Genomic DNA, 26484 nt, shown 5'->3' with positions numbered 1-26484 from the left:
ATCACTAGTCAGGAAGACTATTTAATCATGGATTTCTACATAAAAGTGCATTCTTGTTGGTTCTTATAACCTTAATACATATTCTTCACAACTCAGAGATAGATGTAGGTTTCATTTTTAAAAGGTTCACACTATACATTTTAAACTGAGGTTCCTTTCATCATCTTCAATGCAGCTTCCTCCTGAAAAGAAACACTTCTCATGATGTTTTCGCACAACCAGGCCTTGCATTTCTTTGTTGCACTGTTTGCATTTTGCATGCATGCCTGTCTTACCCACAGGTAGAGGAACTTCATTAAAATATTCCCAAACTGGGTCTCTTTTATAGCTTGCTGCCATTATAGGTTTTCCTTCTAGTGAGAGACTGCTATGGTAGATCTCAAATCAATGAAGGCTACAGTCAGAAAGATCTCAAGACTTCTGGAATATGCTGTTCAAACAGTTTCACTTTTGTTTCTACTGCCTGTCCCTCTCTTCTCACATTTATCTCCAAACCTCTTCTCCTTGTCCAGATCTATTCCGCCCCCAAAATCTTCTATTCATTGAACTTTTTGAAACTTTGCACTTTTAGAGAGGGGTCAGGGATTGACTCTGTGTACACAAATTTGCAGAGGGACAATAGGGTTGAGGTCTATTATTTCTCTCCTCTATATATTATTTATTTATTTAAAAAACATTTTTGCTGTTAAAAAGCATGTTATCGCTGGAGAGACAAATCCATAGTTTGAGAACTGAAAAACTAAGCATCTCTGATGGTATCTTCTAGACTGAGCACTGAGTCCCATTGGGTAGATAGAAAGATTAACCTATACAGAAGCCCCTGGAACCCCATAAAATTGGATCCCTAATCCATTAACTATTGGAATTCATTTACAAAACTTTTCTTAAACATTATATAAACATATTGTCTCATACTATAGAATTAGAATTTATAATCCCTATTCCATGATGAGATATCTTTGAGCTATAATGTATCTATCTTTACATAGGTTTTTTCTTCAAAAAGCATTTTATCAAAAAAATCCAATTTTGTGTGTTTTTTTAAATCATCCATTTTTATCCACCCTGGAAGAAAACGGTCTTTTCAAATTGACAGTACCCTTTTTAAGGCAAGGAATTGCATCTTTTTGACACAATTTTCAAATAATTTTTCAGCTTGGAAGCACTTATACCAACATCAACTGGGTTGAATAGTCTCAGTAAGAAAACCAATTGTTACTGTGCAATACATGTTCCATGCAAATGTCCAATTAAAAAAGTCTTAAAAAGCGACCTAGTGAAAATTAACTGGAAAATAGTACGTCTGAAGTAAAAGAATTTCACTCTTAATTAGAAGCGAAAATCTAAGGCCTGGTCTACACTAGGCGTTTATGTCGAAGTTAGCGCCGTTACATCGAATTAACCCTGCACCCGTCCACACCGCGAAGGTATTTAGTTCGACATAGAGGTCTCTTTAATTCGACTTCTGTACTCCTCCCCGACGAGGGGAGTAGCGCTAAATTCGACATGGCCATGTCGAATTAGGCTAGGTGTGGATGGAAATCGACGCTAATAGCTCCAGGAGCTATCCCACAGTGCACCACTCTGTTGACGCTCTGGACAGCAGTAAGAGCTCGGATGTTCTGAACTGCCCCACAGGAAAAGCCCCGGGAAAATTTGAATTTGAATTCCTTTTCCTGTCTGGCCAGTTTGAATCTCATTTCCTGTCTGGACATCGTGGCGAGCTCAGCAGCACTGGCAACGATGCAGAGCTCTCCAGCACTGATGGCAGTGCAATCTCAGAATAGAAAGAGGGCCCCAGCATGGACTGATCGGGAAGTCTTGGATCTCATCGCTGTGTGGGGCGATGAGTCCGTGCTTTCCGAGCTGCGATCCAAAAGACGGAATGCAAAGATCTATGAGAAGATCTCTAAAGACATGGCAGAGAGAGGATACAGCCGGGATGTAACGCAGTGCCGCGTGAAAATCAAGGAGCTGAGGCAAGGCTACCAGAAGACCAAAGAGGCAAACGGACGCTCCGGATCCCATCCCCAGACATCCCGTTTCTACGAGGCACTGCATTCCATCCTCGGTGCGGCCGCCACCACTACCCCACCACTGACTGTGGACTCTGAGGATGGGATAGTGTCCATGGCCGGATCCTCGGACATGTTAGCGGACGGGGAAGATGAGGAAGGAGATGAGGAGGACGAGGCAGTCGACAGCGCTCACAACGCTGATTTCCCCGACAGCCAGGATCTCTTCATCACCCTTACAGAGATCCCCTACCAACCCTCCCCAGCCGTTACCCCAGACACAGAATCTGGTGAAGGATCATCCAGTAAGTGTTGTAAACATCTAAACATTTATTTGTAACAGAACATGATTATTAACAATTTAAAAAATGGGTTTCTCATGATTAGTTTGATTAACTTAACGGTTCAGTCATGGGCAGTGCAACTATTTGAAAAAAATCTAGCAATGTCCGGTTTTGCATGATTGTCCTGCCCAAGCCGCTCTACTGTTTAGTCCCTGCTACTGCAGCTACAGTAAGATGCGGTCTATATGTCCGGGGATGGAGCAGAAATCCTCCTGGGACATCTCAAGGAAGCTCTCCTGCAGGTAATTTGAAATCCGCTGCATTAGGTTCTTGGGGAGAGCGGCCTTATTGGGTCCTCCGTAGTAGGACACGTTGCCGCGCCACGAGACTAGCAAGTACTCTGGAATCATTGCTTGGCACAGCATGGCGGCATACGGCCCTGGTCTTTGAAGGCTTTCCCGGAGCATTCTCTGTCTGTCGCTCTCAGAGATCCTCATGAGGGTGATGTCGCTCATGATGACCTGCTTTGAATGAGGTAGGGGAATGTTAGTGTTGGGACTGCTTTACCGTTCCTTTACAGAACTGTAACCGCTGGTTTGCAGCCACGCGGTGGAGGCGGGAGAGGGTCAGCCGAAAGGGATCGTTCCCGGGGACAGCCGCGAGGGTGTGGGACAGGAGCAGACTTCCTGCTTGCCGGATTGCTGGCAGCAGGGACCGACATTGATTTCAATGTGAAATGAGGCCATTGCTAATATTAAAGTTTTAAGCTGCCACGAATCTACGGCTTACCATGTCTGCGTGCAAGAGCAATTCCGTTGTCCTGACAGGGTTCTCAAAAGTGCTCTGCAAAACCCCAGACACTGAATGCGAAGGCCGAGAATTCGACCTTGTGCTGAGTGCGCATGTGATAGGTGCTGTGCATGGTCCTGTTCACAGAGAAAGACTATGTTCTTTGTTCACAACTACATTTATCTTTCTGAGGAATTCACTCCCTTTTTCCCATTCCCACAGCCCCATCTGCGACTGTCTCACAACCTAGCCTGTCATCACACTCCCAGAGGCTAGGGAGGATTAGGCATAAGAAGAAGAGGACACGGGAGGACATGTTCTCAGAGCTTATAGCCTGCTCCCGAGCCCAGGCAGCACAGCAGACCCAGTGGCGGGAGAACTTGTCCCAAATGCACCAAGCCAACATGGATCGGGAGGAGAGGTGGCGTCAGGAAGACCAGCAGGCGACTCAAACCCTGCTTGGACTACTGAGGGAGCAAACGGACACGCTCCGGCGCCTTGTGGATGTTCTGCAGGAACGGAGGCAGGAGGACAGAGCCCCGCTGCAGTCCATCTCTAACCGCCCTCCCCCGCCACCAAGTCCCATACTCCCTTCACCCAAAGTGCACAGAAGGAGAGGCGGCAGAGTCCCTGCTAACTCTCACTCCACCCCTGCAGAGAGCTCGAGCAGCAGAAGGCTCTCATTCCCCAAAGTTTGACAAGTTCTTTCCTTCCCGCCTGACACAAGCCCCCGTCCAAGTTTCACTTCCCAGTCCCATGTGTAGTTGATAATAAAAAATATGTTTCTGTTAACTACTGTTTCCATCATGTTCTTTTGGAGGAGGGGGGGGAAAGGGGGTTGGTAATTGGACAGGACAGTCACCTTTGGCAGGGTACATAGTAGGGGGCAGGCACAGCAGCAGGGCACATACATAGTGCAGTGATGCAGTGACTACTTACCCTGGTTAGTCTGGGAGGTTCTTTTCATGTTATGTGGTGGGGGGTGGGTTGCTCTGTGACTTTGTGTCAGGGGAGGGCAGTTAGAGATCTTAAGCGGCGGTCCTTAGGCAGGATCACAGAGCCACACAGCAGGGGATCTGTAACCGTCCCACCCCTGCCACAAACTCACATAGACCCCCCATACACACAGTCCGTATCAGGAGGGGTGACAGGCTCCGTTGAAAGAACCATCCCACCGCAGCGGAGCCTGTCAGTCCTTGAGTTTAGAAGCTGCATTCGCGCGACTACACTACACCCGCTCCGCACCACAGTCTGCGTCCCAGTTTTAAAAAATTCCCGCGAAAACAGTATTAAAGAAAACGGTGTGCTTTAACAAAGTAGAACTATTTTTATTTTGAAACGTGTGTTGGAAGTGGGGTGAAGGCTTCTCTGTACACAAAATTAGAAAGTCACAGGTTACCCTGCTCACTCAGGAACTTTGCTTTCAAAGCCTCCCGGATGCACAGCGCTTCCCGCTGGTCTCTTCTAATCGCCCGGCTGTCTGGCTGTGAGTAATCAGCAGCCAGGCTAATTTCCTCAACCTCCCACCCCGCCATAAAGGTCTCCCCCTTGCTCTCACAGAGATTGTGGAGCACACAGCAAGCTGCTATAACAATGGGGATATTGGTTTCGCTGAGATCACAGCGAGTCAGCAAGCTTCTCCATCTCCCCTTGAGACGTCCAAAAGCACACTCCACCACCATTCTGCACTTGCTCAGCCGGTAGTTGAAGAGTTCTTTTTCAGTGTCCAGGGCACCTGTATAGGGCTTCATGAGCCAGGGCATTAGCGGGTAGGCTGGGTCCCCGAGGATGACTATAGGCATCTCCACATCCCCAACAGTTATTTTGTGGTCCGGGAAGTAAATACCTTGCTGCAGCCGTCTAAACAGACCAGAGTTCCTGAAAACACGAGCGTCATGAACCTTGCCCGGCCATCCGACATTGATGTTGGTAAAACGTCCCCTGTGGTCCACCAGTGCTTGCAGCACCATGGAAAAGTAGCCCTTTCTGTTAATGTACTGGCTGGCCTGGTGGCCCGGTGCCAGGATAGGGATGTGAGTTCCATCTATGGCCCCACCGCAGTTTGGGAATCCCATCGCTGCGAAGCCATCTATGATCGCCTCCAAGTTTCCCAGGGTCACTACCTTTGGCAGCAGTACATCAACGATTGCCTTGGCTACTTGCATCACAACAACCCCCACGGTAGATTTGCCCACCCCAAACTGGCTCGCGACTGACCGGTAGCTGTCAGGCGTTGCAAGCTTCCAGAGGGCTATGGCCACTCGCTTCTGGACAGTCAGGGCTGGTCGCATCCGGGTGTCATTGCGCTTCAGGGCAGGGGACAGCAACTCACAAAGTTCAAGGAAAGTTCCCTTCCGCATGCGGAAGTTTCGCAGCCACTGTGATTCATCCCAGACCTGCAGCACTATGCGGTCCCACCACTCAGTGCTTGTTTCCCGTGCCCAGAATCGCCGTTTCACAGCATCAACATGACCCATTGCCACCGTGATGTCCTCGGCGCTGGGTCCCCTGCTTTCTGAGAGGTCTGTGCTACTCTCAGACTTCAGGTCATCACCGCGTTGACGTAGCCTCCTCGCCTGACTTTTCTGCATCTGCCTCAGGGCAACCTGTATGATAAGCTGCGAGGCGTTGAGAGCGGCCACAACTGCAGCGATGGTTGCAGTGGGCTCCATGCTCACAGTGCTGTGGCGTCCGCGCTGTCAATGACTTGAAAAGTGCGCGAAATGATTTCCCGCCGGCGCTTTCAGGGAGGGAGGGAGGGCGGGAGTGATGGACGGATGACGACAGTTACCCAAAAGCACCCTGGCCCCTTTTTTTTTTACCCAGAAGGCATTTGCGGCTCCACCCAGAATTCCAATGGGCGGCGGGGACTCCGGGAACTGTGGGATAGCTGCCCTCAGTGCACCGCTTCCAATGTCGACGCTTTCCCCGTTAGTGTGGACTCACAAAGTCGAATTACTGTCCTTAGTGTGGACACACACGTTCGACTTTGCAATATCGATTCCAAATATTCGATTTAAGTAAAATCGAACTACTCTCGTAGTGTAGACAAGGCCTAATACAAAGTACTGTGTGGAACTAGATCAAGGAGCATATGTAACTCGGCATCACAGAAGCACCACCTTAAGAGCAAACATTCAAGATGACGATATCACATTAACCGAGTCAAATCAAGCAATAGGCAGGACAATGAGGCAATTTTAGCACAAATCATGAATTTACCCAGGTACTTCCAAACATCTGAAAACACCGTGTCCAGTATTAAAAACACCTTTCATAACTGTAAATTAAAAATAAGGCTAGGATGTCTTTGGAAATTATATTTAAAATCTTCAAATTAAAAAATATGGCCCAAAAGGTAGATAATGTGTCAAGTTTGTCACAGATTACTAAGGCCAACTGGCTCCCTTTCCACAGTAAAATGTACAGGATGGGGGAAAAGGCATCCTGCAAACTCCATATTGTTTCTGGACAGAGAACCTTATTTCATTCATGATGCCTCATGAAAGGAAAGAATCAGAGGTGTGGCAACCCTGTTCAGCAAAAACCGGATCCAGCAGAATCTATCCCAAATTACTTTCCAGAAAGCTTAATCCTCTTTAAAAGCGCTCCAGTCTCACATCGTGCTGACATTGACTAGTTCACCCATGGCTTGACAGTACAGTAAAAGCTTTTTTCTCCAGCATGTCAGGGAAATGGGGGTTGCCAGTGAGTGAAAAATGCCGGTTAATTAAGAGGGAGGGAGTTTGGGTGTGGGAGGGGGCGTGGGGCTGGAGATATGGGACAAGGTGCAGACAGCAGGCTCTGTGAGGGAGCTTGGGGCACGGGAGGGGGCTCAAGGCAGGGGGTTAGGGCACAAGAGGGGGCTCCGGGTGCTGGATCTGGGGGGCGCTTACCTTGGGCGGCTCCCTGCAAGCAGCAACCAATCCCGGCTGCTCCTAGGCAGAGGTGCAGCAGGCAGCTCTGCGCCCTGTCCCCGCCCCAAGTGCTGGCTCCGCAGCTCCCATGGGCTAGGAACCATGGCCAATAGGAGCAGAGGGGGTGGCGCCTACGAGTGGAGGCAGCGCACAGAGCCACCTAACCACGCCTCTACCTAGGAGCAGCAGGGACAGGTTGCCGCTTGCTGGGAGCTGCCTGAGGTAAGCACCCCCCAGATCCAGCACCCCAAACTCCCTCCCGCACCCTAACCTCCTGCCACAAGCCCTCTCCCTCACCCAAACTCCCTCCCTCTTAGTTAACCGGCATTTTTCACTTACCGGCAACCCCCATTCCCCAAACATGCAGGATAAAACAGCTTTTACTGTATCAAGTTATTTCGCTAATTATCCTCACAGGAGTCATTTAAATATATTGAGACAAGTTACAAGAAAAAAAAAATCTTTAGAGAACAGCAACCAGGTGTTTCCCTTAATTAACATCTTAGATAAAAGCTCTGACTTATTTGGCCAATGAAGTTTCAAACTTGAAATTCTCCCAAACAACCACATACATTAAGATGATGGAACATCGTCTTACTTTCTTCACACTACTATTTTTTAAATTATTTTTTCCACTGTCCACATTTTATCTTTTTAAATAGGCAATTAGAGGGAAAGAGAAGGTCCAAATTATTCTTCAATGGTTTTTAATGTAAAGACTATCTTAGCACAAGCCATGGAAGAGTGTGCATATTTTAATTACCTTTTTCCTCATCCACCTTGAGCAGCAGCCACAACTGGAAACAAACTAGTTTTATCTTCAGTGGAGGGGGAGAGAGGGAAATTTCAGACCAGAGATTCTTTCCCGCAGAGAGTCCAAGGGCAGGAGAAAGCTACTGGGCTGTTTATTCTTCTTCCTCTTGTAATAACTGTCATCAAATGAGGCACCTGCACTTTGCAGTCATGCATAGAGGAGACTGCCTCTGATCCATGCCTGGACACATTGGGGCCACCTCTGCTGTCCAGTGGGATATTTGAGAAGTGCAGAGGCAGAAAGTGCAAGATTTTGTTGCTGCTGTTTTTAATAGAGCTATTTTTCTTCCACTGATCACATAAGAAGTGAGATCAGACCATTACTGCCTCCAGTGTCAAATATGTTCTAAGTAGTGCACGTCAGAATCTAGATATGAATTCTATTTTTCTTCATGTAAGCAAGGATTAATTGTGGGATTTCTTAAAAAGCTTCCAAAAATATTTCTATTATAGGCAAAACTGGCAGCAATGGCTTTAACTAAGGTTGCCTAACACTTAATTTCAGTGGTTTACAACTCTGCCAAATTTCCATGCTAGTCTCTGCCTTTGGCTAATTTTTTTGAGAGAGAGACAGAGAGAGAGAGAGAGACGCAGCAAACAGCTCAGCTAAGGATTTTCAAGGATTAGGTTAGGGAAATATTTTTTTCCAATGTGAAAACATTCTCCTAACATTTCATTGAGAAGCTCTAGCATTTCCATACTTTGAAGCAGCTTTGAAATTCAGCAAGGTGGTGGTACTTGGATCAGAGGGATGCCTTTTGTCGTCCTTGTGAAAAATGTATTCCAACTTGTCTGAATGTTAAATTTCTGACAACTGTCGTTTGTCCATGTTCAACAGAGAAAGTTTGGCAGCAAATTTCTCCAAAGATTCCATTTGTACTGAGCATGCTCAATCCCACAGATCAAGTTCAAGGGGCTGAAAGAGAGAAACAGCATCCAGGAGGAGCAGTTGCTGGGGGATGCTTTAGTGCTGGGTACTAGAACAGGGCAGGGACAGTCTCTCCTATACCTTCAGTGCTCCCCCTTGGTGGTGCCCAGACTAAATTGGAGAAGGAAGAATCCACCTGACTGGAATGCAGATGGATGACATGCAGCAAGGACACAGTGACATGCCAGGGGACAGGAGGCAGAAGGGTCTGAAACCACTTGAGGACATTCCTTTCCAGACCATGGATTGAAGCCAAGAGTCCTGAGTCAACATTCTTCTGTTTTCAGCCACTGTCTGAAACTCACTGGCAAAATGTGTCTCTCTTTAGTGACTGGCCAATAGAGAGTTTAAGAGCCTATGCTTTCTACCAATTATCCCATTACCTCAAATAGCAGAGGTCTGGGCTGCAGATCTAAAGGTTCCTACCCTGTTGACAAACCACATGTGGGCTTAATATGGTTCCAAATAGCAGATTTTTTTTTTTAAGTTTGCTTTTTAAAAATGAGGAAATTACACACAAAAAGCTATGTTCAAATAATATTAGGATTGCAAAGTCAAGCACTTAAACTTTAGGAAATGCCAGAATTAAGGATTCCTGTGCAATCCTAATTCATCCTCCTTGTGCATGTACACAATACAGTCTGTAATTGCATGATCGCACACTTTTCTCACAGAACCTCTGCTTCATTTAGCATAAATTCAAAGGTTGTATAGTGGATGAGGCTTTTGTCTGGAGGGACCTGTGTCATTTGTTGCAGAAACTGGGAAGTGTGAGGTAAATACAGGCAGTCCTCAGACTTATGACACAATTGGTTCCTTACATTGTAACGTAAGTCGGAACTGCAATCTACTCCATGTTGGACCGAGCGTCGTAAACTCAAAACCTATAGTCATAAGTTGAATCAGGGTGTCAATGTAGAAGTGTCATAAGTGCCGTTCGTCGTAACTCGAACATCGTAAAGTCGAGGACTGCCTGTAATGTAGGGGACTGCAGGAACTGAAAGGATGACCTCATGATTCGGGAAATACATTGACACCCTGAAGATCTGAGTTCTATTCATGCCTCTGCCACCAAGCTCCTAACTGATGCTGGGCAAGTCACAAATCAAACTTTTCACAAGTGGCCACTCTGTTTCTCACTTTCTTAGTGCTCAGCTTGAGAAACTTGGGGCTTCATTTGCAGACACACTGGGCACTCAAGTGCAACTGAAGTCAATGGAAGCTGTGCTATTAATGTATGTGCTATAAAAAGTAACATCTCTGTCAAGAGCATCCACTAGGGCCCAATTTTCAATATTGGCTTTAATCTCTGTGCATCTTAGTTCCTCATCTGTAAAATGGGAATATCATCATCTCACAAGGGATCCTCTGAATCAATTCATTAATGTCTGTGTAGCACTCAGCAGCTATGGTGAGGAGCTCCTGAGAAAATCCCATGAGGAAATAATTCTGTATGGAATTCAGGGTTTGGATGGTGTGCAGTAAAGAAGGCACAAGTAAAGAGAAATATTCAACAACTACCCCGTTCAGTGACCACCATTCATTTTGTGCACTGAATGACGCAGGGAGTCCTGATGTAAAAATAGTAAGTGATCATGAAGTTACATGAAGTTTAGGTGCTTGACTTTGCAACCTTTTAATGTAGCTTTTATATGTAACCTAATACACAACATATATTTCTCACATTATGGTCAAGTTACAAAATGAGGAAAAGCATAACTCGCGAAGATCACATAATGAATTACAAATAAAACACCCAGATTTCCTGATCTGCAGTCCAGTATTGGACTATGTTGCCTTTCCAGATATTTCTACCAGACTGAATCAGAGTTCAGGCACATTTGCAAGGCAAGGTAGAAAGATCTATATTACTGCAGCCCATACTGTATGTATTCTGCACTTCAGTCTCTATGGCAGTCTTTTTATCTTAAAAGGTAAAGGTAGTAGACAGTTTTAAAGTAGCTGTCCTGTCAAAGCAAGTAACAGGGAAGCCCTGATACATAATGCTAAGGATGGCGTAAAGACAAGGTTGAAGTGTATTGGCAGAGTTGTGCACCGAAGCTTGTAGTGTACCTGCTCTCATTTTCAAAAAGCACTAAAATTCTCCAATTTAAAAAGCCTTGTGCCATTTCTACCTCTAAAGAGTCATTTAATGTTAACATGCGAGTCTCACTCTTAAACGTGAGACTCAGTCAGCCACCGCTGTAACTGATCGTGAAGTTTGGTTTTATTAATCCAAAGAACTTTTAAGCCACTGCATAATCAAAGCTATAAATGAAAAGTCTGACAGAGCAGTTTAAGCAAATCACCATATTCACATTTAAAATTAAGCTGAGAGAGTATAAAAGCCCTGTATTTTCTTAGTCCATTCTAATTGCAATTAAGATGCTGACTACAGAGTAAATCAGCTGTCAGTGAAAGCTTTGGGCACTTTGTAAATTTAAGAACTTATTACTGTAACTATTCTTTTAATTTGCAGCTCAGCTGATGCAGTTAACATTCTGTTCCACACTGCAGGATTTTTCCTCTCACTGAAGGAATCGCATTCTACCCTAAGGAATTGTAGTCAAACATAACACTAAAAATCATATTTAGCAATCAGATGAATTTCCAGACACACACATTCAAGCACGTAGCCAGATTCTGTAGTCCAAGTAAAAGCCAATGGAGATTTTTGTATGCAGAAGATCAAATACCTTAATACTAATTAAGGAAGTGAAGTTCTCTTCAAATATCTCTACTGCATATAAAATAAATATATGTACCACTGGTAAATTTGGCCTTCGTTCGTCTGAAAATGTTTTCCTAGGATGCTTTCCAAGGTAATTCCCAATCTCTACTTCTTACAGAGGGTGTGGCCTCTGATCCCAAATCCTGAACCCAAGCTACCCAGACTCAGGTCAAATTCTTAGTGATCTCTGCACAATTTATTCTAGCCACAAGCCAATCATCTTTCTAGAATTTCCCCCAGACGACTACAGGAATGCATCCTGGGGATTTCCCATCATTCTGATGCTCCCTTTAGAGCATATTGGAGCTGCAGATGCAGCTATATCACAACAAAAAGTGAAAAATATCAGACAGGCTATAAAAGAATCAAAGATGCTCTCATGCCCTCCAAAAGCAGCTAATGCTGAGTATGAGAAAAAAAGCCCTCATGAATTAGAAGCATCATTGGGTTGTTTCCTCTCACATGGTAAACAACATATCACCTGCTGACAGTCGTGGTGGGAAAGGAGACTCAAAACTCTTAGCTTCGAAAGTTCTCAGTCTGTATAATGCTGCAAGCTTTAGACCCCAAAAGCAGACATCTATTACAGCTTGAAAGGATAGGTTATACAACTCTCAGCTGTAAGAAACAGAAAGGCACAGGGAAACCGTTTCCTAAATGCATTTTTAGCCTTGTAGTCGAATAGTAAACCATTTCATTGTTATAAATAAGTCAGTTTGGCATTGTTCTGTACTAAAAACACAATAGTAAATAAAACAGCAAAGGTAGTAATCTTTATAAGACAGATTCAATAATGGAAATAGAAAAAAATGGTAACTGGCTAGATCAATAAGCTATGCCTCAAGGTAGTCAGTGTGTGTGTCAGCCTTTGACAGGTTTCCAATTTGAGATACAGTACAGTAACATACCACTTTATTGTACTCAAAAATTATCTAAAGACATAACACGAAACTTGTTAGTGCACATCCTTAAAAGAACCGTCCCTTCGCTCATAACAGCCTGATTCTAACAGAGATAACTGTGCTATTTTTCAGTATCCAAGGTGTTACGACTGTTCTAGAAGTTGATTTACATATCTGCTGATGAACTTACTTTGAGATATCTTTGCTGTCTTGTTGCCATGGAAATACAACATTTCCAATGGCTGCCCGGTAACTGTAGACTCCCAAGAGCCCAAGTGCCATCGCTATTTTCGAAACCAGGGAGCATCTCCTCTGAACCAGAATAAAGATCATAACTAAGGAGATAGCTGCCAGAAGGGACAGTACAGCTTTATGTTCAGAACTGTAAAAGAAAAAAAAAAAAATCTATAATTACTGCTAAAATACATTTAACATCGCTCCAGCTACTGTACTGAATTTCCAAATTAATCACTGCACTGACATCTGTTACTAGCTCTCTCAGAGATGTGGTCAAATATTTTAGTATCTTTAGAAAAACTATTTTCTTAATGAGGTTTTCTATTCAAGCATGCATGTTTAAAAGTAATCATGTCTCACCATATGTTAGCTGGTCTGTTTTAACTGGATAAAACAAAGTTTCATATGATATAATAAAAAATTCTAATGATTTAAAACCAAAATTTTATAGTTATATACATTATATACATGTGGAAAATTCACTATCACTTCTACTACAGCATTCTAGTTTCTCCAACTAATATAAGGCAACAAGGATTGTTACAGTACTTCACAAGCATCTCTTTAAACGATAACTCAGCATATATATCCATTTTATTTAATTTTAGATGTATAAAGTGTATAAAATGTTCCCTAGCCATCACGTCTAAGGACACACAAACACTGTAGAACACACGTTTTCCTCCGATAGCAAAATAAGAACAATCACCAAAACAAAACAAACCTATTAGTACAAAGGGGGTCCTGGTCCATGACTATGAATCCTAGTGTTATGGTAATACAATAAATAGAAAACAAGACAGACGTGGGCCTTGCATCATGCCCTAAAGGTGCACAGAAGTTCTCTTTTAGACCAGCAGGTGGAGTGCATTCCATAGGCAAGTGCTATACACTGAATACCCTGCCCATTGCCAAATACTGAAACATAGGGAGTGCTGGCACACAGACACTATAGAAAAACCTAAATCACATTAGATAGAGTACTTCATCTGACCTCAGCTACCCTGATAGTAAATGGGGAGATATGAAGTTTCCAGTACTGGGATCTAGGCTTTTTTTTTTTTAAATAGGAAACTCGACATCTGCAACTGAACCCAAAAGCCAAGCAGGAAACCAGCAGCTGAATGTCTATCTCCATATGTTAATGTATGTTAATATTTTTTTATTTGTTCCAAATGCCATGACTTTGATTGCACAGGCCAGTCATTACCTAAAGTCATTACCAATAAATGACCTCAAATTTCTAATGTAATGCCCTATTGTGTTAGATTTAAGAAAAATTCTCTCCCCTTCCCCCCACACCCATAGCCCATGTGACCAATCAGAAATCACTCCAAGCACCGTTATTCTCCATTATAAGAACATAAAAATGGCCCTATTGGGTCAGACCAAAGGTCCATCTAGCCCAGTATCCTGTCTACCGACAGTGACCAATGCCAGGTGCCCCAGAGGGAATGAACAAAACAGGCAATCATCAAGTGATCCATCCCCTGTCGCTCATTCCAGAGGCTAGGGACACCCATTCCTGCCCCTCCTGGCTAATAGCCATTGACGGACCTATCCTCCATGAATTTATCTAGTTCTTTTTTTGAATCCTGTTATGGGCTTGGCCTTCACAACATTCTCTGGCAAGGAGTTCCACAGGTTGACTATGTGTTGTTTGAAGAAATAATTCCTTTTATTTGTTTTAAACCTGCTGTCTATTAATTTCATTTGGTGACCCCTAGTTCTTGTGTTATGAGAAGTAGTAAACACTTCCTTATCTACTTTCTCTACACCAGTCATGATTTTAAAGACCTCAATCATATCTCCCCTTAGCCATCTCTTTTCCAAGATGAAAAGTCCCAGTCTTAGTAATCTCTCCTCATACGGAAGCTGTTCCATACCACTAATCATTTTTGTTGCCCTTTTCTGAACCTTTTCCAATTCCAATATATCTTTTTTGAGAGGGGTGACCACATCTGCACACAGTATTCAAGATGTGGGCCTACCATGGATTTATATAGAGGCAACATGATATTTCTGTCCTATTATCTATCCCTTTCTTAATTATTCCCAGCATTCTGTTCACTTTTTTGACTGCTGCTGCACACTGAGTGGATGTTTTCAGCGAACTATCCACAATGATTCCAAGATCTCTTTCTTGAGTGGTAACAACTAATTTCGACCCCATCATTTTATATGTATAGTTGGGATTATGCTTTCCAATGTGCATTACTTTGAATTTATCAACATTAAATTTCATCTGCCATTTTGTAGCCCAGTTACCCAGTTTTGAGAGACCCTTTTGTAGCTCATCGCAGTCTGCCTGGGTCTTAACTATCTTTAGTAATTTTGTATCATCTGCAAAATTTGCCACCTCACTTTTTATCCCTTTCTCCAGATCATTTATGAATATGTTGAATAGGACTGGTCCCAGAACAGACCCCTGAGGAACACCAACCACTATTTACCTCTCTCCATTCTAAGAACCGACCATTTATACCTACCCTTTGTTTCCTATCTTTTAATCAGTTACCAGTCCATGAGATCATCTTCCCTCTTATCCCGTGGCAGCTTACTTTGCGAAAGAGCCTTTGGTGAGGGACCTTGTCAAATGCTTTCTGAAAATCTAAGTATGCTATATCCACTGGATCCCCTTGGTCCACATGCTTGTTGACCCCTCAAACAATTCTAGTAGATTGGTGAGGCATGATTTCACTTTACTAAAACCATGTTGACTCTTCCTCAACAAATTATGTTCATCTATATATCTGACAATATTGTTCTCTATTATAGTTTCAACCAGTTTGCCCGGTACTGAAGTCAGGATTACAGGCCTGTTATTGCCGGGATCACCTCTCGAGCCCTTTTTAAAGATTGGCATCACATTAACTATCCTCCAGTCATCTGGTACAGAAGCTGATATAAATGATAGGTTACATACCACAGTTAGTAGTTCTGCAATTTCACATTTGAGTTCCTTCAGAACTCTTGGGTGAATACCATCTGGTCCTGGTGACTTATTGAGGTTTAATTTATCAATTTGTTCCCAAACCTCCTCTAATGATACCTCAATCTGGGACAGTTCTTCAGATCTGTCACCTAAAAAGAATGGCTCAGGTTTGGGAATCTCCCTCATCCTCAGCTGTGAAGACCTACGCAAAGAATTCATTCAGTTTCTCCGCTATGGCTTTGTCGTCTTTGAGTGCTCCTTTAGCACCTCAATCGTCCAGTGGCCCCATTGGTTGTTTAGCAGCTTCCTGCTTCTGATGTACTTAAAAAAACAGTTACTATTACTTTTTGAGTCTTTGGCTAACTGTTCCTCAAATTCTTTTTTGGCCTTCCTAATTGTATTTTTATGCTTTATTTGCCAGTGTTTATGCTCCTTTCTCTTTTCCTCACCAGGATTTAACTTCCACTTTTTAAAGGATGCCTTTTTGCCTCTCACTGCTTATTTCCTATTATTTTACCATTTTCCATCCTCTCATCCTCACTAGGACCTAGGGATTCTCTATTAATAGATCCTCCCCTAAGGGATGTCCAAACCACGTGCTCCTCCACACCTGTCGGCTTTCCCCCAGCCCTTAGTTTAAAAAATGCTCTACGACCTTTTTAATGTTAAGTGCCAGCAATCTGGTTCCATTTTGGTTTAGGTGGAGCCCATCCTTCCTGTATAGGCTCCCCCTTTCCCAAAAGTTTCCCCAGTTCCTAATAAATCTAAACCCCTCCTCCCTACACCATCGTCTCATCCACGCATTGAGACTCTGCAGTTCTGCCTGGCCCTGCATGTGGAACTTGGAGCATCTCAGAGAATGCTACCATGGAGGTTCTGGACTTCAATCTCTTACCTAGCAGCCTAAATTTGGCTTCCAATGGACCTCTCTCTTATACTTCCCTATGTCATTGGTACCTACATGTACCACTTTACTAACTTAGTAAAGTTAGGAATTACGCATTGAATGTTCTGCTTTAATATACATTAATTCTACTACACGAGTCTCTATATACTATGCCAGCCACTGTTGACTTAGTTATTGAAGAACATTAAATCACTGATAAAAAAACATGTTTCAAGGATTAGATTATAAATTTTGATTACTGCTAAGGACAGTAGCCTAGTGGTGGTAAATACATTACACAGGACAACTACTCCAACAGAATATTAAATCATTATCCCCTTAGCTCAACACAAAGACAGACATGACATTTTAATGTAGTAACGATCATCCAACTCAGATACCCACCTTGTCAACCAATGTCCGAAGTCGGGTCGATGAGCCCACTGAACTCCCGTCTGATTTAATGAACGAAGTAACCGACAGCAAATAAGGATGATCCATGGACTTGCTAAACCCATCCACTTTTCTGAGCCTTTTAGAAATTCACCTGAAGAGGTGACTTTGCCCAATTTTGAGTCACACGATGGTATATCAACATTCCTGCACTGGGCGGTTTCCTCAATATCTTCAAAATTTTGCTTCGCAGCAGTACTAAGCTGAAGATCACATTCTTTCACAAGAAAGTAGTGTCTACAAATTTCCTGGCACAGTGCCAGGCAAAGAGTACTGATAAGAAAATACCAGGTTTGGTGCTCCTCTTCAACGAAGCTGCTTGCTCCCAGGCTCACAGCATGGCCAACCGTTCCTGCCAACATGAGTACATCTAGTTCTGACCAGCTGGAATTGGAGACAGCTGGGTTCTGTGAACAGAAAATGTGTCATTGGTGAAATAATCTGGAAAACATATCATTACTTCAGTGTGTGTTTAAAATGTGCTTACAGCGACTTGTTCAGTGACAACAAATCCTAAGCAAAAAAGACAAATTATGTAATTTTTCTCAATGGCATTTTCTGCACTTTTTACTCTTAAATAAGGTTAATTTTAGTGTAATCCACTGAGTAAGCATCATAACACATTTAATTGTACTATTTTAAATCATTTTATATCTCCTCAAGGTAACGAACGTCTCTCTGAATAATCACCAATGCACACTTCAGCTTCAGGTTCTCTACAATCTTGTGACAGAAGGCGTGGAGCAGCCCTTTCTTGTTGCACATCAATAGATCTAAAAATAGAACTCTTGCAGCAATCAAAAACTGAGTCGAGATACCACTAACAAGCACTGCTCTAGTGCTCTAGCCATTCTTGGCTTGATAAAGTGAAAAAATCATCTCAAATTACCAGCAGCTATTTCAGACATCTTACCGCCTATTGTTACCTTGCAAACGGGAGTGTGTATTTATTTCATGATAAAGAGTCTGTTAAATAGTGGGTGTTTAAATATGTATTTCACGTGTTCTATGTGGCTACAATAATACTCTTGGCCTGATTTCTTCATTATTTCAATTTTCTGCTCACTGCAGCTACACGGAACCATCCTCAATGCCCACGGCTGGGAAGAGAGGGCTATATACTCGCGAAGCATGCCAATGAGCACTTTGGGAGAAGTGCTGCCCGAACAATCCTTTATTGTTTCTTTAGTGTATTACTTAAAATGAAAATACACTGTGAATAAGAACTATTGATACTTTTCAGTACAGAGACCATTTTAAAGCCAAATCCCAAACATGGTAAATTATTTATATTTAAAAACAAAGTTCTCTGAATGTATATTCTGTAGATTCATTTTCTTAGCTATGTGCTCCTACACTTGACCTTGTGAGCGGACTTTAAAAAAGCACTGAATATCCAGGAACTTTATACAGACTAGTCAAATGTACTTTCCCCAAAACTGTGTATACTGCACTATGATTTCTAAGCTTTAGTTCTTTTTTAGACCTCTCTCCCTTACAACAGACAACCAAGGAAAGTAAAGTGATATTCTATTAAACATGTAAAATCATGAAGTCTGAAGACCACTGGTGTAGCTCACTTCAGAATGGATTTAATTTCCTAAGCAACAGGCCACAGCTGTGAGGGTAAGAGAAAGGCAGTATGTATGGAAAGCACACACTACAGTTTACTGTGCTATTTGACATGGTTGAAAATTAACATAATGGTCAAGTCATTGTATCTAAAGATGGTGACTAGCTGCAGTGGCCCAGGACGTAATATTTTGTTGCATAGAGTACCTTGCTAAAAGCACTGGCTGTGGTGTGTGGAAAACTGGGCACCCTGTGAAGAGAGTTACATGTCAGCCTAGCTAAGCAATCAAGTTTTTCTACTCTAAGCAGCTGTTATTAAATTTAAAAAGTGTTCGCCCAGGAACAAGCACCTCCAACAGTTAATTTGACAGTTCTGATTACATGGAGGACACACAGTTCAACCCTGAGATGCTTACAAGAAAACTAGTTTGTGCTCAGCACGTTTGGTTTTGCATGGTCAGTGATTTCACCTTAAATAGCTTGTCCTAGTAACCACTGCAGGGTTTAATCTCTATCAGAAAAACATTTGCCAACAATTAAACATTAGTACTGTATGTGAGAGATCACAATTTTTTCCTGTACTCACAAAGTATCTTCATTATCTCAGATACTGCTGTGTGGTAACTATTGGACATAGTTATTGTTTATGTGCCATTAAGTACTGACTTCAGAAGTAGACCATGTATATCAGATTTTTAACTCTCATAATGTTGACTATCTCCATGTTTTCCAATACAGACTCCAAAATGTTGGCTTACTTTGTAAGATTTGCTAACAAGTTATGAATTTTCACCCAAAAATTAAACCTATATCTAATGAGGTAGCAGGTAATAAACAAGTTTAGCCTCAGCATCTAATTAAGACTAATCTGGAGTTTTGATTTGTGGGAACCAAGCTGTGCAAAGTCTAAATGTAGTCTTTGTTATTCACCGCCTGGAGTTCATGAGCGGAGTGAACAGGGCAGGTGATGTACCTGAAGTACGTATTAGACATTATTAATTCATACTAACAGCATGGACCGCGTGTGTGTATGGTTGGGGGGTAAGGGAGCACATTACACCAAAACTTCTGCATTTACAAATTAAAATTACAGATGATGATACAGAATTCAAATTTCAACTGAATGAGATTTTCCAGCTGAAATACATCCCAAGTCAGTGATCTAAACTTACTATCATCTGAAGCCTGTTTGGTGGATTATGTACAATACTTACTCATTCCAGTTAACAGACTAGGTTATGTCACAGCAACCACCAGCATTAGCACTAACCTCTTGTTTAACAGTCTCAGCAGAGAGACCCAAAGAGTGAAAATGCTTTGAGACCAAATTGTGCGTAAGCATGTCATTAGACCACAGGAGATGTAAGTCACAGCAACGCCAATGCATTCAGTTCTGTATTTAAGGGACCAATGTCGCCAACCCGTGCCCCCAGAAGCTACAGGAATCTCAGATCCCTTCACCCTCCTATCAGACAATTTGTGTGTCTTCTTTTATAGATTTAACACTCCTTTTACAGAAATATATATATATATATATATGTATTTATGTCTCGTACCTTATGGTTATCAGCACCAACCCAGGTGCCCTTGACACAACAGTAAGCTACATTTCAGTTGCTTCCAATTTATGAAAGTCACTGCGGAATCATGAAACAACTTTATGGGAACAATCAAATTAATGGGAAAGTTTCTGGTGTTTCTCCAAACTTGCTCCATTTCTATGCCCATGTGAATACAGTTTCAGTGCAGCAGCTTAGTGTGACAAAATACTCCTGTTGCAGCGCCAATTACTTCAGCAGAATTACACTAGTAACCAAACAATCCCCCTGCACATCAGCACGTCTCATGCACTCTCAAGGTCTAGGAAACAGTAAGAAAAAGAGATTAATCAGGACTGATATTAATCCTGATTGCATTGTTGTGGCTTTTCTGACTATTAATAAACATTATGGTAGTGCTTTAAGACGCCAATCAGGACTGGAGCCCCATTGCGCTGGGCACTGTACAGATTTAGGTAAGAATTCCTGTTCTCGAAGGCTTACAACCTAGAAGTCAAAATGGGGTAGAGGATAGGAACATAATATATAAATAAATATGGTGAATTAACAAAGCTTTGGTATATGTTTTGTTGTTTAAATGGCAGGAATGGTTAAATGGGAAGCTAATGGCACTGAGTACAACAGAAGTTCACCTACCTCACCAGGATCAGCAAATAGGGTTCTTTACACATCACTATCAAATGTACCTGTTCCCCTAAGGGCATATCCTCCTGACCTCCATAACAATAACCCTGTTTTCTCCTTCTGCTCCCGCAGACAGTTCCCCCATACACACACAACTCTACTGTTCCTGAGAGAGGGACACATTCAGTGATCAACCCCACACTCCCTCACACAGACAGCACGTACAAAATAAATCTCTGCCTCATTACTGAATGTCATCATTAAAGGTTAGCTATGCCTTGACTCATGGAATACTAAATTTAGATTTCTGTGTCAGTAGCTGACAATAAAAACTACCCTGAAATGGATTTTGTAAAAGCATTGTGGGGTACCACGATTAGGGCTCAATCCTTCAAACTCTTGAGCATCTTCAGCCCCCATTAATTTTCTAGTCATTGCTGGTACACACCACCATAAAGGTCTGACACCCTCATTAAATCAAGCAAACTGTATATGGAATCCTTAATTTATAAATATGGATTTTCTAAGCAGCAGGCTTGCAAAGCCAACCTAGTATCTGCAAGTCAAGTTGGGTTCTTTCTAGTTTGTGCGTCACCACGAGTAGTAAAAATTTTGCAGCCCAAATAAGTTATCGGTGCAATTCTCTTGCCACCATTGAGTTAATCAGTGTAACAAGGACATAATTAGACAATGGGAATGCACAGGCCCTTGCAATTGAAATTAACATTTCTGTTAACGTGGGGCAGAAAAATACAGTTCACTCTCAAAGCTGTGCAGCTTCTGGAGGGCTGATAGTACAATAGAGAGTTATTTTTTACTAAAGTAAATATCAGTGACTAAATGAGTAAGTAATTTTTACACAGTCACTTTTCAGACTAGAAATTATAAGGTTTGGGGGATGTTAGTAAAGAGTCTAACATTCAGGAAGGCATGTTCTTGGATTCTGCTCATTTGGACACAAAGTGAGCTAATCTGTATTTCCAACTGTGCTACCTTCCACGGAACAGCATTGATTACAACTGTTCCCAATAAGGTTTTCAGGAATGCTGGGATCACATTTCAAAGCTACCAAATCACTGCACCATCTCATGCATACTTTTTTTTTTTTTTTTTTTTTTTTTTAAGGTAGTAAGAATGAAAGAAAAGGTCTTAACATGAACTGCAGTTTGGTGCTTTGGTAATTAAACAGGAGATGAAAAAAATATCATATGGGGGAAACCAATAAAAATTAAGCAGAAGGCAAAAATTCAATGAAATAGAATTTATTTGAATTGCACCAACATTTACCAACACAAATCTAATCCTTCCAAGAACCTTCCGGCAAACCAACCACAGGGATGGGAGAAGTATCAGAGAGGTAGCCGTGTTAGTCTGGATCTGTAAAAAGCAACAGAGAGTCCTGTGGCACCTTTAAGACTAACAGATGTATTGGAGCATAAGAAAACAGGCACTTTCAAAATGTCCCTTACTTAGGCTGGCCCCAATTTTTCAGAGAAATAGCAAAACATGACTACAAACAGGAAAACTACATACAGCGGACCCTCGCTAGAATGCGCCTCTATAAAGCACGAATTCGCTTATAGCGCGGGACTGCGCATGGATCCCAAATTTAATTACCTTCATTGGAATCCATAGTAACGCGGTCCCCGCGTTAATGCGGGTCCGCGCATGGATCCTAAACCCCGCATTCTAGAGAGGGTCCAGTGTATTATACTTCAAGACAATCCAGTAACTTTGAATTGAGGCACTACACAAATAAGTTAACATTTTGAAGATTTGCTAAGATTTATAAAGGACTGCAGCACTATTTAAAGCTTTACATGTCACTGAGGGAGCAAGTGATTGTGAAAAGATGTACTAATCAAAAGTTATTTATAGCACCCAGGAAGCAGATGTTAACATTGCCTAGAGCATTATGGTCTCCAGAAAATTCATGAACCTGAAATCAGCTCCTACATTCAAGCACAGGAAAAAAGCCACACTGAAGGACATGTACTTCAGAGACTGTCTTCAGAGATATGAACTAAAATGCTTTATTTAAAATAAATAAATATAAATAAAAATAAAAGATCTGAAGCCATTAACAGATGGTCTTGAATACATTTTTGAAGTATATATTTGTATTGTAAAGCATACATTTGGAAGAGGGATTTATTCAACTAACAAGATGCATGTTCTAGGCTCAACACTGGCAACATCAAACTCTGAAACCGGAAAAGAACAGCCTTCCTTGCCCTCTCAGTATTTGAGACGTCATCTCAGTTCCTGAAGAATCCTGAGATCAGATATTGCAGTGCTTCTCAAACTTACTTGATCACGCCCCACACTTGGGTGTGTCTGTAGTATGGATGCCCCTCACTCCCGGCACACAAGTACATATACCAATTAAAAAATCCATGCAAGTTTCACTAAATATTAAAAACAGTAAGGTACCGCCACACCCCTACTTCTGTGCTGTTGGCGGCAGTGCTTCCCTCAGATATGGGCGCCCAGCCAGCAGCTGCCGCCCTCCAGCCACCCTGCTCTGAAGGCAGAGTGGAGACAGGCAGCTGCTGGCCAGGCGCCCAGCTCTGAAGGCAGTACAACCCTCAGCACAGAAGTAAGAGTGGCATGGAATAGATAACTATGAACTCACCCAAGAAATTTGCTCTTTATGCCCTAACCAACCCACAAAAAATGTGTGATTTCACTGTGATTTAAGTAGACCCCTATTGATGTGTGTGGAGGAATCAACTTTGCTAGTTATTCATTGCTGTGGATAAAATGGGGGCAGTAAGCTTTATTTTCCCCCCAAAAAAGCTTCTCATGCCCCCCCAATATACTCTGCACCCTGCTCCCTAGTTTGAGAACCTCTGTGATACCGTAATGCAAGGAAGAAAGGAAATGATTTTATAGTACTATTTGTAATTCATGTCTACTCGTGTACACCTCTAGCAATCCAGCTTTATAGATTTCAATTAAAAGCATCTGTAACTGGAGATGGGAATGAAGCATGTGTAGACATACCTGAGCTAGCTTTAATGCAGCGTGAATATCAATAGCACCAAAGCTGCTGCAAGCCCACCCAGTCCCCTGGGTGCTATTACACGGGGAGCCAGCCTGTGCTGAAGTTTGTGCTGCCACAGCGTCACTGCTATTGAGCTCACGCTAGCTACATTAAAGCCACCTCAGGTAGATGTACATATGCGTCAATCACACCTCCAAGTGCAGTGTAGACAAACCTTCAACATTTCTTTACAAAACATGATATACAAAAATTTCCCTTGGATTGACAGTCTCAAAAACGTCCCTATCCAACAGACACTGCTGCACCTCAACCTGCGAAATCCACTCCCCCATTTAACCCAGGCCCTTAGACAACGCGTGGGAAAACATGCAAGTCTTCCAGCATGACTTGAAAGTCAAACATCTGGAAACTTTTGAACAACTTCCATTTTAATGCGACAAAGAGTCCTGTGGCACCTTATAGACTAACAGAAGTATTGGAGCATAAGCTTTCGTGGGTGAATACCCACTTCGTCAGACGTATTCCATTTTAATGTTTATTTTTCAGTTTTTCGTGGTATGACTACACTGCAGCAGGGAGAAAGCCTCCCAAAAGACACAGACTCATGCAAGCGGGGATCCAGCTAGCACTCTAAAAACAGCAGTGTGGACGTTGTGGCTCCAGCAGAGACTTTGTCTAGCTACCCAAGCTCAGACCCAGTTGGAGGGGAGAAGCGGGGGAGGTTTGAGAGCCCAAACTGCTGCCCAAGCCACAATGCTCGCCTGGCTAGTGTGAGAGCCTGTCTACCCGGGCTGGAAGGCTCACTTCCAGCTCAAGTGTTGACCAGTGGCAGCTGGTCAACCTTGGCACAAGTGAGGTATAGTAGAAACGCCTGGGGCTCTCCACACCATAACTCTCCCCTTAGCCCCAGCTCTCTAGGAGCTCTTCACCCCAATTCTCACCCCGCTTGGCCCTGGCCTCTGAAGTCTCCCTCCTCTCTTTACCCTAATTCCTCCCTTCTCCCCAGACCCCGGTGCTTACTCACTGCCCTGCCTGCCCCCCGAAAGTTCACCATTAGCCACAAGTCCTTTGGGCTCCCTCTTCCCTAGGCTGGGAGCAACAGATTTACCAGCTCGGAAGGGTGGCTCTTCTGCCCATTTGGCCTTTCTTCCTGATTCCTTAGCTCCTGGTCAACTTCTCCTCCAGCTTCTTCTCCCCCCACAGATTGCACAGTGAAGGATTTTGAGTGGGGTCAGAGATGTTGGATTCACTGCCCAACCCACAGGCTGCAGTGATTATACAGCACTGTAAAACGTTACACTCAAATTGCCCCCATTCAAAATCCCGGTGGCTCGCCTCCTGTCAGACTTTCACCACACAGTCTGCATACGTACCACGGGGGCGATGGAGGAGGACACCTGGAGGCTGTTATTAAATACAAATTGATAACAGTTGCTGTGTTCTCAATTCATATTTAGTGACACAAACGTATTTGTGTGGACTTTTACAGGTGGGGTGGTGCCCCTGTGCCCTCTATACATACATAAGCCACCACTGGTGTAGACATACACCTCCAAAGTTATTAGCATCCTCTAAAAACCACCAAGGAAGGCTGGCATCATGGACCATTCAGCGATGGGGGTTGACATCCCAATAGAGAATGAGAAATGATAGGTAGGGCGTGGACTGACTGTGATGGACCCTGAAAGTGAAGACGAACTGCTTATGTTCGATGCTATAGAAAAGAGCAAGCATGTGGAGGGATGACATGGACAAAGCAACAGGCTAGTAAAATGATATTTGAAGCAGCATTCTGAATGGATATGAGCAGCACAAGATTTGTCAAGGCCAGAGAAAGGGATGTTGCAGCAATCGAGACACAAGAGGACAGAGCTTGGACAATAATTTTAAGCTGTAACTTATATTATGCTGAAAGAATCTGCAAGATTGAGACGTTCCTGGGTATGAGGACCTACAGAAATGCCCAAGTTGAACATGTCACCCAGGTTATGGCCTGAATGACAGGTAGGAATGGTGGTGTTGTCCGTAGCAATCAAGAAAATCGGCGAGGGAAGATTAGGAGCAGACTAGCATGACCAGTGTTTCCTGATTAAGTGTTGACAGATTTGTCACAATGCTTTTGTGCAAGGAGTAAGGACTCTCACATGAAGCTTAACTCAATTTTCTGGTCATCATAGGATTAACATCTTAACTTTATTGCCTAATTTCTTTGCTATGCATTTTAGGATATTTTCAAGGAAACATCTGCAGTCACACATAAAACTCGAGACAGCAAAAGAAGAACTTCTGCAGCCCTAAAGCTACATGAATTTGTGTTGTGCTTGTAAGTGAAGTGACTCATTGGCTCAAGAAAAAAAAAGTTCCCTTTAACCTGACTTTGAGCAGATCAGTACAAATGCACACTTTTGAGTATATGCCTAGGCTTGGCAGAATTTGATTTCTTTTAATAAATTCAATGACAGTAGATGCCGAGATTCGAAAAGTTAAACCTACCTAAATGTGCCACTGCTCCTGCTCCCCTAATGCCAGCATTATAACACATTGTACATACATTAAGGTGGGACTCTAATTTAAAGTTCTCAAGCAGCATTTTTCTTACTTTGCCTATTATAAATTTTGATCATCATCAGCGGAAATTGTGTGTCTGTGTGTATACACCAACATTTACCAATACAAATCTAATCCTCCCAAGAACCTTCCGGCAAACCAACCACAGGGATGGGAGAAGTATCAGAGAGGTAGCCGTGTTAGTCTGGATCTGTAAAAAGCAACAGAGAGTCCTGTGGCACCTTTAAGACTAACAGATGTATTGGAGCATAAGCTTTCGTGGGT

General features: G+C 42.8%; 1 protein-coding gene across 1 annotated transcript in view; it reads right to left on the bottom strand.

Annotated features, from left to right (window-relative positions):
• Positions 1–26484, bottom strand: part of PIGG (phosphatidylinositol glycan anchor biosynthesis class G) — a 121221-nt gene that overhangs the window by 40049 nt on the left and 54688 nt on the right. The window contains exons 9-10 of the mRNA XM_034773803.1: positions 16843–17297; positions 12570–12761 (exon numbers count right to left, since the gene is read on the bottom strand). Coding sequence (XP_034629694.1) covers positions 12570–12761; positions 16843–17297 — 647 coding nt within the window. The remainder of the gene's footprint in view (positions 1–12569; positions 12762–16842; positions 17298–26484) is intronic.

This window comes from Trachemys scripta, chromosome 6, assembly GCF_013100865.1.
Source record: "Trachemys scripta elegans isolate TJP31775 chromosome 6, CAS_Tse_1.0, whole genome shotgun sequence".
Classification (NCBI taxonomy): Eukaryota; Metazoa; Chordata; order Testudines; family Emydidae; genus Trachemys; species Trachemys scripta.
This window is presented reverse-complemented; position numbering and strand designations above follow the sequence as displayed.